This window comes from Musca vetustissima, unplaced genomic scaffold (genome assembly GCF_032173495.1).
Source record: "Musca vetustissima isolate MV318-11 ecotype Yass unplaced genomic scaffold, APGP_CSIRO_Mvet_v1 utg6219, whole genome shotgun sequence".
Classification (NCBI taxonomy): Eukaryota; Metazoa; Arthropoda; class Insecta; order Diptera; family Muscidae; genus Musca; species Musca vetustissima.
The window spans coordinates 14219-27856 of record NW_026880924.1 but is presented as its reverse complement, the minus strand read 5'-3'; the positions used below and the strand labels follow the sequence as shown (position 1 = coordinate 27856).

At 40.1% G+C, this 13638-nt stretch overlaps 1 protein-coding gene across 1 annotated transcript; it reads left to right on the top strand.

The window, feature by feature from the left end:
- Positions 1-5419: 5419 nt before the first annotated feature.
- LOC133326882 (gustatory receptor for bitter taste 22e) lies at positions 5420-13338 on the top strand. Its single transcript, XM_061535494.1, has 2 exons — positions 5420-6364; positions 13177-13338. Exons 1-2 carry the CDS (start codon positions 5420-5422, stop codon positions 13336-13338), a joined length of 1107 nt encoding a protein of 368 aa, XP_061391478.1.
- The last annotated feature ends 300 nt before the right edge of the window (positions 13339-13638 follow it).

Here is a 13638-nt window from a genome sequence, read left to right as displayed (position 1 = left end):
AAATCGCTGAGGAATGCCTTTTTTCCTCACCAGCATGAGTTTCATTGTTCCATCTATGGGTCCAATGCTTGCCACTACCTTCCTCGGTGCTTCTATGCTTTTTGGATTTTCAAATTCCAACATTATATAGTCCCCCTTTGAAAGCGCAGTTATCCAGTTCAATAGAGTCCCCTCCTTGTCGTAGGTACTCCATAATCTTGATGATGACCGCATTTAACACTTCTGGTTTGACTCAGCTATCTCTTATTATCGGTCGACGGTAAGCTCTTTTTCTTTTTGGCCGATTTGACAGTCGCCTGCTCATTCCGAGACCTTATCCTCTTCGCCGCTTCCGCCGAGGTGGAGGGAAGGTCAGGCCTTGAGCCTCTGTCTGTATCTCGTTATTTTTGTTCATCCGGTTCATTCTGGGCAACTTCCGCCGTTGTGCCCCAGACAACTGTTTCTTCCTAGTTGTGAGTTTGGCGATATCTTTACTCACCTCCTCTATCATCTTGTAAGCCTCTTCTCTCTTCCGGCTCTCCAAGACGGTTATGTTTGTCTGATTATCATGATCACACTCAGAGTTCGAAGTTGAGTCCCCTCCAGTCTCGCCTTTGTGCCCCAGACAACTCTTTCTTCCTGGTTGTGAGTTTGGCGATATCTTTACTCACCTCCTCTATCATCTTGTCAGCCTCTTCTCTCTTCCGGCTCTCCAAGACGGTTATGTTTGTCTGATTATCATGATCAGACTCAGAGTTCGAAGTTGAGTCTCCTCCAGACTCTGAAGGCTGGGTTTAGATAGCTCTTCCCCTGTGGTTCTTCAACTTCGAGTTGGTGTTGCCCGAAGGTTGAGTGCTTGTAGCTGTATCTTCGACTACAGATGCCAAGACACCCATATCTGTAGGAGATTGTTGCTCACGATCGCAGGTTGACGACGGGGCGTGACTCGTGACAGATCAACGACACCCGCCGGTACTGAGTTATTTAGGCTCTGCACCATAACTTTAATTCTTCTACCTTCTTTATCCATCTTTCGTTTTTTTGTTTTTGAGGGGAACACCGCCATAGTTAGTTATGGTCCGCGGGAACAGAAGCCCTGGAGGTGGATGATCAAACAATGAACAGCATACATTGGTTGTAATAGATTAGTATGATCGTCCACCTCCAGGGCTTCTGTCCCCGCGGACCCCCTGGACGCGCCCGGTCTATAAAAAGCGTGGATTTTTAAAATAATTGTTTGCTAACAGTCCCTCAACGGGTTAATCAACTATTTTACAAGTCACTAATGAATTGTGAGCACGAACATTCAGTACTAGCCGAGTCCTCGATACGTTCGCATCGTAACGGAAATTTCAATTCGTAACTTTGTTTACCATGTATTTTCTGGCCATTACAAAATATTGCCGATATTTATCAATACTACAGGGCCTAAGCTCATATTGGTATGATGCCGAACGGGGCCTTTATTGCCGCAACAAATTCTCCCGCTTCGTACATTTGCTAATCAACATTCTCGAACTGATTTTAATGTTTCATACAATTCTGAAATATCTCATGGGCATTTCGAAAGCGGGATTTTTACACCCCTTGATGGTTCTGATGTCAACCAGCAATTTTAAATTTCTAGCTGTCTTGGCCATATATACCATAGGTCATATATGGACCAATGAAAATAATTATATTAAATTAAAATCGAAAATACGCACATTGGAGAATGGATGTGCTTTGAAATTTAAGAATTGTGGAAAAATGGAAATCGAACTCAAAATTTTGTTATGGCTGGAATATTTTTTATTGGCCTATGTCTACATGATAGCATTCCTGTCAAATCTTCACATCTATATCGATCAAATAAATGTGTGGACCATTGCATTGCTGGTTCTCTATGTCAATGTAATAACGCTCAGTAATTTTGTGCTTTTTCAATATTTCGAATTGAATTGGCGTTTGTGTTGGATATTTTATGGAATTAATGGATATTTGAAAATATTAATCGGAAGGACCAACTTTAAAAATCGCGAGAAAAATTTGCGTCGAGAACTTGTCTGGGTGTTGAGCCTGCATTCCCAGCTATGTGGCTACTTGAAGGATTTGCAGAAGATATTCAAGGGACAAATTTTCCTGAGTCGTTTTTACACAATTTTTGCAACTATTTTAATGATATATTCGAACTTTGTTTTTGCCGAACACATCTGGAAATCCCTGCTATTATCGGGAATATTTGTATTTACCTATTTTATGAATATTTTATATTTATATATAACCGATTATGTGTGTGATATGATGGCGCATAGTTTTGAGGATTTGGAAATGGAGTTAAGGGAGTTCAATGGCGTGATGGAGATAAGCGGCAGGATGGAACGGCAGGTAAGGCATACATTAAATATTTTTTTCTGGGGCCCATAGGAGACGTGGATTTTTTAAATAATTTTTTTCTGTGGTCTGTAGAAGGCGTGGATTTTTAAAATATTTTTTTCCGCGGTCTATAGAAAGGCAGCAAAAAATATGGTAGTTAGCAGCACCAGATTCAAGCATCTCGATATATACAAGGCCACTTGCATTTCTACCGATCGAACAACGAGACATCAAATCGATCATATTGTGATAGACGCAAGGCATTCATCCAGTGTTCTAGACGTCCGATCGATCCGAGGAGCGAATATCGATTCGGACCATTATCGTGTGGCAGCCAAGGTACGCACCCGTCTTAATGTAGCAGCAGAGGTGCGATCTAATGTAACACGGAAATTTGACGTCGAAAAGCTGCAAACACAACAGATAGCAGAAGCCTACTCCGCTCAACTTACCCAACTGCTTGACGAAAGCACCCCTTGTCCCGATAATAATATAGAAGCACAGTGGCAGAGAATTGCAAACTCTCTACAAACTGCAGCAAAAGCAACACTTGGCCAAAGACTACCATCAAGAAACCCTTGGTACGATCAGGAGTGTCGTAATGCTACCGATGTGAAAAACGCAGCGTATAGGGCAACCCTGCGGACACGAACACGTAATGCGATGGAGAATTATCGGTAGAAAAAGGGAGAGGAGAAATGCATTTTCAGAAAAAAGAAGAAAGAACAAGAAAAACGTGAGCGTGAGCAAATCGAGATGTACAGGAGTCTGAATAAAGTCCGGAAATTTTACCAACGAGTAAAACACCAAATCGAAGGTTTTGGTGCAGGCACATCCTCCTGTAGAGATGAAGAAGGAAACCTGGTGACACATACAGACAGCGTGCTGAGGATTTGGAAGGAGCATTTTGAATAACTTCTGGTATCAAATAGTAGCGGTGAAGAGGATACCCCAGAACCAATAATAGATGACGGTGTAAACCTCCTAGCCAAGATGAGGTCATAAAAGCAATTAATCGGCTGAAGAATAATAAAGCAGCATGGTTTACAAGCCGAACTATTCAAGATACTGGAAAGGAGTATGCACCAGCTGATTAGTAAAATTCGGCGAGAGGAACCTCAGCATCCTGTGTCCCGTGCACAAAAAAGGAGACAAGACGATATGTGCCAACTATAGAGGAATAAGTCTCCTTCCCATCGCATATAAAGTGCTATCCAGTGTACTGTGTGAACGACTGAATCCAATGGTCAATGACATTATTGGACCATACCAATGCGGCTTCAGAACTGGAAAATCCACCATTGATCAGATTGTCACTCTGCGCCAAATCCTGGAAAAAAGCTATGAAAACCACATCGTCACATTCAACCTATTCGTCGATTATAAAGCCGCATTCGACAGCCCTATCCGTTCAGAGGGATGTCAGAGGGAGCCATGTCTACGTTTGGCATTCCTGCAAAATTAATACGGCTATGCAGGATAACTTTAACTGGCACAAGGTCAGCAGTTAAAGTCGAAAAGGACCTATCGGAGCCCTTCAATAGCGAACGAGGATTCAGACAAGGTGACAGTTTGTCGTGTGACCTTTTTAACATCCTGCTGGACAAGGTCATACGAGAGGCAAAAGTGAACAGAAATGGCACTCTGTACACCAAACAACACATGTTACTCGCTTACGCCGATGACATCGATAAAATGGGTCGAACATTGAGAACGGTAACATCCACCTTTGAACAAATTGAGAGGGAGTCTGCCAAAGAGGGTCTGACAGTAAGCGGGGAGAAGACCAAGCTGATGGTATCAACGCGCAAGACGTCCAGTAGACTCGGACCAATTGTGGAACTTGAGAACTACAGCTTCGAGGTAGTCAAAGATTTTATATACCTTGGTGGTATCGCCATAAACAAAACGAATGACATCAGTTTTGAAATTCGGAGAAGGATTGTGATGGCCAACAGATGCTACTATGGTCTGAGCAAACAACTCAAAGGCAAGGCCACCTCCAGACTAATTTCACACTCTACAAGACGCTGCTACTACCCTTGCTGTTATATGGATCTGAAGCATGGGTACAAACTACTCACACTATACAAGACGCTGATACTACCCGTGCTGTTATATGGATCTGAAGCATGGGTACTTGCGCAAGCAGATGAGGCATCTCTTGGAGTGTTTGAGTGAAAATTTCTCCGAAAAATCTATGTGCCGATCTGCGTTGACGGTGAATATCGCCGTCGAATGAACTATGAGTTGTACCAGCTATTCTCGGACATCGACATTGTTAGACATATTGAGCTGCAGCGTCTACGTTGGCTAGGACATGTTGTGAGAATGGATGAAGATGCCCCAGCCCAGAAGGCATATACAAGCGAACCAGCTGATGGTTCACGCAGAAGGGGAAGGTCACGAATAAGATGGAAAGATCAAGTGAAAGACAGCATTGCCGAATAGGGTCTTTCAAATTGGAAAAACTGCGCAAAAGACCGACGAGCCTGGAAATCGTTTTTAAGCTCGGCTTATGGAACAAAAGTTCCTTCTAGATTTTTAAAATATTTTTTTTTTTCCAAATAATTTTTTTAAAATTAATTTTCAAAGGTTTTACATAAGGCGTGGATTTTTAAAATAATTTTTAGTTTTTAAAAATTATTTTTTTAAATTAATTTCCAAAGGCCTTCCATAAGGCGTGGATTTTTTTAAATTAATTTCCAAAGGCCTTCCATAAGGCCGGGATATTTTTTTTCAATTATTTTTCTAAGGCCTACCATATTGGGGGCCTTCTATAAGACGTGTATTCCTGTGAATGGACAATGCACACAGAAACTGTAGAAGATTTTTAGAGGGTCATGCGTACAAATTTCTGTTTACCTTTAGATTTCCTTAAAGATATCGATTTATTTACCGAATAAATAGTTCCGTATGTGTGTAATGACAACAAAAAAAGGAACTCCCAAAAATTAATTTCAGTATTAATTAAATTCTTCGTTAAGTTATTTCTACGGAGCGGAAGAAAAAAATTGGAATGAAAAATCTCTTACGAAATGTTAAGAAAAATTATCGAAATATTCCGCAGTACCTCCTAATAATAATGGGCCTGACATCCTATTGGTATAACGAAGACAAAGGAATATATCAAAGAAGTATCGCATCCTGCACAGTGGTTATTAGTGTGAACATTTTGGCCTCCATCGTTTTAATTGAGGTTCTAATTGATTATTCGGAAATCTACGAGAATGTGGAGGAACGTCATCGCCTTATGGTCATTATGTCTTCATTTAAATATCTTCAAGGTGTGTTGTTGTTAAATACCGTTTGGCATCTGTTGCGACAGGATAAAAAATATACCGATTTGAAATGGCATATTGAGCGGTTGGAGGAGCAAAGCCGCAAACACTTTTCTAAATCTCAAGATATTGAAAAGAAATTTAAATTCCTAGCCTATTTGAAATATTCGATTATGTTGTACCTCTATGGATCGGTGTTGATAACCAGTTATACCCTTATGTCGCCACAAAGGAATTTGTGGATGTGGGTCATCCTCAAGACATTCCTGCATACGAATCAGCAATATCTCACCTATTTGATACTCTATCAATATTTTCAATTATTTTGGAAATCGAATCGGATGTATGCCTATATTGAACGGCAAGTAGGCCTTCTAGCAAATGAAGCCTCAGATGAGCTGCCATCCTTGATACGTGTGAAATTATCCTGGCTAATGGAATTGCATTCAAAATTCGGTTCAGATTTGAGAGATTTGGAACTCCTATTCAAATCTGCAATTTTTCAATGCCGCTACAATATCAACCTGTATAATATCATTGCGGTATATTATGTATATCTATTTTCGGTATATATAAAGGATGCCGTGGCCTTTCTAGGCCTGGTGGTTGCCACATATTTCTGCAATCATTTGGATTTATATCTGAATGATAATATGACGGATATAACAAAGCAACATTTTGAAAATTTAAATATTAATCTGAGGCTTTTCAATGGCGTTCGAAATTCCGCAGCTAAACTTAATAGAGAGGTAAGTCCTTTGAAAAAAAAAAATATTTAATGGTACATCTTAAAAATAGTTTAAAAAACTGTTCGACAATGGTAGACCTTAGAAAAATATTTTTAAAAAATCCACGCCAAATGGTAGGCCTTGGAAAAATAATTTTAAAAAATCCACGTCTTATGATACGACCAGCAACATTTTTTTTGTTACTTACTTAGCTGGCTTGTGACAGAACTTTCGTTCCATAAGCCGAGCTCAGAAAAGATTTCCAGGCGCGTTGGTCTTTTGCGCAGTTTTTCCAATTTGAAATACCATTTTCGGCGATGTTGTCTTCGGCTTGATCTTTCCATCTTATTCGTGACCTTCCCCTTCTGCGTGAACCATCAGCTGATTCGCTTGTATATACCTTCAAGGCTGGGGCATCTTCATCCATTCTCACAACATGACCTAGCCAACGTAGTCGTTGCAGCTCAATACGTCTAACAATGTCGATGTCCGAGAATAGCTGGTACAACTCATGGTTCATTCGACGGCCAACGCAGATCGGCCCATAGATCTGCCGGAGAAATTTTCTCTCAAACACCCTTAAGAGCTGCATCATCTGTTTGCGTAAGTACCCATGCTTCAGATCCGTATAACAGCACGGATAGTATCAGCGTCTTGTACAGTGTGAGTTTGTTCTGGCGGGAGGTGGCCTTGATTTTAAGTTTTTTGCTCGGACCATAGTAACATCGGTTGGCCATCACTATCCTTCGCCGAATTTCAAAACTGATGTCATTCGTTTTATTTATGGCGGTACCAAGGTATATAAAATCGTTGACTACCTCGAAGCTGTAGTTCTCAAGTTCCACAATTGGTCTGAGTCTACTGGACGTCTTGCGCATTGATACCATCAGCTTGGTCTTCTCGCCGTTTACTGGCAGACTCCTTCTCAATGTGTTCAAAGGTGGCTGTTACCGCTCTCAATGTTCGACCCATTATATCGATGTCATCGGCGTAGGCGAGTAACATGTGTTGTTTGGTGTACAGAGTGTCATTTCTGTTCACTTTTGCCTCTCGTATGACCTTTTCCAGCAGGATGTTAAAAAGGTCACACGACAAACAAACTAAATGCTCGTTCGGTATGGGAGGGCTCCGATAGGTCATTTCCGACTTCAAATGGTGATCTTGTGCCAGTTAAAGTTATCCTGCATAGCCGAATTAATTTTGCAGAAATGCCAAATGCAGACATGGCTTTATACACCTCTGAACGGATAGGGCTGTCGAATGCCGCTTTATATTTAGTAGACGAATAGGTGGTATGTGTCGATGTGTTTTTCGTGGGTCTTTTCCAGGATTTGGCGCAGAGTGAAAATCTGGTCAATGGTGGATTTGCCAGGTCTGAAGCCGCATTGGTATGGTCCAATGATGTCATTGACCATTGGCTTCAATCGTTCACACAGCACTTTTTATGCGATGGGTAGGAGACTTATTCCTCTATAGTTGGTACATATCGTCTTGTCTCCTTTTTTTGTGCACGGGACACAGGATGCTGAGGTTCCAATCCAATCATTGGGCATGCATTCTTCTAGCCAAATTGTAAAAATTAGCTGGTGCATGCTTCTTACCAGCATCTGACCACCAGTCTTGAATAGTTCGGCTTGTAACCTATCGGCACCTGCTGCTTTATTATTCTTCAGCCTTCATTGATTGCTATTCTGACTTGCTCTGATCTTGACTAAGTGGTATACACTCTATACCGTCATCTATTATTGGTTCTGGGGTATCCACTGCACTGCTACTATTCGATACCAGAAGTTTTTCAAAATGCTCCTTCCAGATCCTCAGCACGCTGACTGTATCTGTCACCAGGTTTCCTTCTTTATCTCTACAGGAGGATGTGCCTGCACTCAAGCCTTCCTTTTGGTGTTTTATTCGTAGATAAAATTTCCGGACTTCATTCTGACTCCTGTACATCTCGATTTGCTCACGCTCACGTTTTTCTTGTTCTTCTCTCTTTTTTCTGAACATATGTTTCTCCTCTCCCCTTTTCTCCCGATAGTTTTCCATCGCATTACGTGTTCCTACTGTCCGCAGGGTTGCCCTATACGCTGTGTTTTTCATATCAGTAGCATTACGACACTCCTGATCGCACCACGGATTTCTTGATTGTGGTCTCCGGTACCCAAGTGTTGCTATTGCTGTAGTTTGTAGAGAGTGGGCAATACTCTCCCACTCTGTGCTTCTATATTATTATCGGGACAAGGGATGCTTTCGTCAAGCAGTTGGGTAAGTTGAGCGGAGTAGGCTTCTGCTATCTGTTGCGTTCGCAGCGGTCATATGATGTTTCTAGGCGCTCGTAAAATATGTCTCTGCCATTGTACTTCTATATTATTATCGGGAAAAAGGGGTGCTTTCGCCAAGCAGTTGGGTAAGTTGAGCGGAGTAGGCTTCTGCTATCTGTTGTGTTTGCAGCTTTTCGACGTCAAATTTCCGTGTTGTAATAGATCGCACCTTTGCTGCCAAATTAAGACGGGTGCGTACCTTGGCTGGCACAAGGTAATGGTCCGAATCGATATTCACTTCCCGGATCGGTTTGAAGGCATTCATCCAGTGTCTATCACAATATGATCGATTTGATTTCTCGTTGTTCGATCGGGAGAAATCAAAGTGGCCTTGTGTATATCGAGATGCTTGAATCTGATGCTGCTAACTACCATGAAGTCAATCAACCTCATGCCGTTGTCTGATATTTCTTCAGGCTGAATTTTCCGACGGTGGGGCCAAAGATATTTTCCCTTCCGATTTTTGCATTAAAATCTCCTAGCAGAATTTTTATGTCATGGCCAGGGCAGCGGTCATATGATGTTTCTAGGCGCTCGTAAAATATGTCTCTGCCATTGATAATAATATAGAATTATTATCGGGACAAAGGGGTGCTTTCGCCAAGCAGTTGGGTAAGTTGAGCGGAGTAGGCTTCTGCTATCTGTTGTGTTTGCAGCTTTTCGACGTCAAATTTCCGTGTTGTAATAGATCGTACCTTTGCTGCCAAATTAAGACGGGTGCGTACCTTTGGCTGCCACAAGGTAATGGTCCGAATCGATATTCACTTCCCGGATCGATCGGACGTCCAGAACACTGGATGAAGGCATTCATCCAGTGTCTATCACAATATGATCGATTTGATTTCTCGTTGTTCGATCGGGAGAAATCAAAGTGGCCTTGTGTATATCGAAATGCTTGAATCATGAATCATCATGTTTTTTGCTGCCGCGAAGTCAATCAACCTCATGCCGTTGTCGGATGTTTCTTCATGGAGGCGCTGAATTTTCCGACGGTGGGGCCAAAGATATTTTCCCTTCCGTTTTTTCCATTAAAATCTCCTAGCAGAATTTTAATGTCATGGCCAGGGCAGCAGTCATATGCTGTTTTTAGGCGCTCGTAAAATATGTCTTTGGTCTGCTTATCTTTATCTTCGGTCGGATCATGGGCTCAAATGAGACTGATGTAGAAGAAGTTCGCTTTTATACGGATTATAGAAATTCGCTCATCTACTGGAGTGAATCTGTAGACGAGGTCTTTTATTCTCCTGTTAACCATAAATCCGCAGTCAAATTCATGTCTCGTTTCATGGCAGCTATAATACAGGGCGTATCATCTGATTTACTTACGCCAATCCCTTTCCATTGCATTTCCTGTAAGGCAATAATATCGGCTTTGTACTTCTTGAGTACATCCGCCAGAGCGACGAACACTGCGCCTGTTCTGTACAACGTGCACACTCGCATGTCGTGGTCCTTTATAAGTTTGCGGGGGTCGTCAAAAAAAAAAAAACTATTTTTAAAAAATACATGCTTACCTTAATATCCCGTACCTAGAGTACCCTATCTCCCCCCACGTGTCATATATCGTTATTATTCTTATCCTTTGATCTAAAATAAAACATTCGTTCGGAAGGACATTCTCAATTACTCAAATTAATTGACGGCAGTTGCAAAACCGGACTGGAAAGTGTCAATTGAATTAGAAATGTTCCGCAAATTTCACCATCGAAATATTTGTCCGCATTACGTTAAACTTGCCGGCGGATATTTTCAACATTATTTTCAATATTTTGCCATTCTGCAAGGCCTAACCGGATATTGGTATAACCCTAACCATGGCCGTTTCCAACGAAATACCCTAAGCCGTGGGGTGCTTTTTGTGGTCCACTGTGTGGGTTTGGGCCTTTTGCTCTACGTCTTAGTCGACGGCTTGGAACTGTTTGATGAATTGCGTAATATGAATCCTTTAATAAGTATTATGTCCTGTTATAAATATGTTCAAGGCATAATGGTTGTGTGCACCATAATACACATTTGGCGAAGTGATGAAAGGTTCAACGAATTAAAGGGTCAAATTTGGGCCTTGGAAAAGAAGAATTTTTATCCCGATAAGAGATTGAAATGGAATTTTCAAAATTTAATATATTTGAAATATGTTATACTCGTCTATCTATATTTTCTGAATTTATTGTGGAGCCATGGATCACTGGCCTGTGATTGTTATATCTGGAATGTCGGGTTCATTGTGTGCTATGCCAATTTGCAGATGTTACCCTATTTGGTATTGCATCGATATTTTCAAATTATCACGAAATTATATCGAGGTTTTCATTACCTGGAAATGACTATGGATTGCATGGCCCAGGAAGCCATAAAATCGGAAATGCAGCAGCCTAACTTATCTTTCCAACTTTCCGCCTTACTTCAATTGCACACCAAATTATGTGGTTTTTTAATGGACCTGCAGAGGATTTTCAAATGGCAAATGTTCATTTGCCGCTCAAATATAATTTTGTATAATTTAATAGCTGCCTATTCGATATTTCTATTTGTGGAATATATTCGACATGCTTTGGAGCTATTGGGTTTCATTGGTGTGACATATATTTGCCATATTTTGGATTTATATATCAACGATTATATGTGTGATCAGACTTCGTATAGTTTTACCGATTTAAATTTTAGCCTTAGGCAATTTTATGTTGGGCGCCATTTTAATGCGATGGTGGATAAAATGGTAAGTTTGGGGATTTTAAACGAAGACTTAACTGGCTCAGGTATATATCCAGAATATTAAGGCACTAATTTTTATGGTAAAATATTTATCCTTAGGTACTACTTAAACTACTCTTGCTTAGCTTAATTTCAAACACAAAGTACTTATCAGTAAACTATTTGTTCTAATAATAGAATTTGATCTGTGGAGATCAACAACAGTCTTATCAGCGTTGCATGTGGAATTTTAGACTCTTATCTTAAAACACTTCAACGATCAAATCTTCTGTAACATAAAATTCAGGGCAAACTTCTTTTTTCTTCCAATTTTAGCTTCTTGATTTTTAAACGGCACTCTCCGAAGAATCCAAACCTTAAACTACTCTGGCTTAGCCTAATTTCAAACACAAAGTACTTATCAGTAAACTATTTGTTCTAATAATAGAATTTGATCTGTGGAGATCAACAACAGTCTTATCAGCGTTGCATGTGGGATTTTAGACTCTTATCTTAAAACACTCCAACGATCAAATCTTCTGTAACATAAAATTCAGGGTAAACTTCTTTTTTCTTCCAATTTTAGCTTCTTGATTGATTTAAATGGCACTCTCCGAAGAATCCAAACCTTCATATTCCTGCAATACTTAGCTCCCAAAGACTTCATGGTGCTACAGTACTCCAATACTTGATGGCTATACTTATTCCTAAGCTGTCACAAATACGAACTGAAGTGTGGAATCTGTGGGCCTCGTTGAAAATCAACGTGTAATGACTGCAACCTTCTATCAGGACAAACTTTGGCATTTTTAGCTGTTGCAACACTTTCCGCCTGTGGTTTCTCCCAAGTTGCCATCAATACCAATTCGAGTTTGAGACTGAATCTGTATTGACTTTAACCTTCCTTCAAGACCATCTTCAGATGCTCCAATACTTTCCGCCTGTGTTATCTCCTCAGTTGCCACTAATTCGGACTGAAATTCGAGACCTTCAAGACTCTTGGAAACTGAGTGTGAGATGACTGCAACCTTCCTTCTGTAAAAACATACAGACAGCTTCAGCTAGCCGGTACAAGAAATTCAGACACGGTGCTCCCGACCGTTCTTTGTGAGTGGTTGTAAGGGCACTGATTTTATTGTAAAATATTTATCCTTAGGTACTACTTAAACTACTCTGGCTTAGCCTAATTTCAAACACCAAGTACTTATCAGTAAACTATTTGTTCAAATAATAGAATTTGATCTGTGGAAATTTTTTTTCATCGTATGCGTCATAAAATCTCAACACCAACAACAGTCTTTCGGTAAAAGCAATAGGGCTGCTACAACAACAACAGTCTTATAGGATTTAGGTATGCCATACAGAGATTTTAAGTAGGGGTTGCCGAGTGTGACATATCGATATTAAATATTGAAATTAAAAACAAACGAAGTCAGGGTGCTCTAACTCAACTGGCTACTTTCGCCTTCAGGAGTTCCACAAAAAAAAAACTCCAATTAATTTAAATGAATACCTCATAACACAAACGGGATATAAGTGGACGATTTTTTAAAAATTTTGAAATTCTATACCCGATTTGCCTTCCAAAATGCATATCGTATCGGAAAACAAGTTTCTCTATTTCAAATGAATTTAATCAATATCGCATTCTAGGCACTTAAGGAAATAAACAAAAGATATTCAAGAAAAATTCTGCAATAAATCCACATTCAAGATAAAAAAACAGGGTTTCTACATATCGAACTTCCTTCTCTTTTTCGTAATGCACTTTTCAGCACGCTAAAAATTAATAATCTCCTATTTTTCTATTCATTTTCATTGCAGTGTGAAGAATTTGCCATATACCTTTGTAATCGTAAGCTGAATTTGAAGCTGTCTGGAGCCCTTAATATGGATCGAAAATCATGGTTCAACATGATGTCCCGTTTGGTTATGTATTCGATAATATTAATACAGAGTCATATAAATATAGATCGGCATAAATAAAAAAATAATTTCTAGACAAGAGTCAATTTATTGAAATTTTTGGAAATAGAGGAGTTTAAAAAATATTTTGTAGGAATCATTGAGGTGAGGGATTTTTTTAAATCACACACTTAGTACCGCCATAAATAAAACTAATGACATCAGTTTTGAAATTCGGAGAAGCAAAGTATTGGCCAACAGATGCTACTACGGTCTGAGTAAGCAACTTATAAGCAAGGCCACCTAACGCCAGACCAAACTCACACTCTACAAGACGCTGATAGTACCCGTGCTATTATATCGGATCTGAAGCATGGGTAC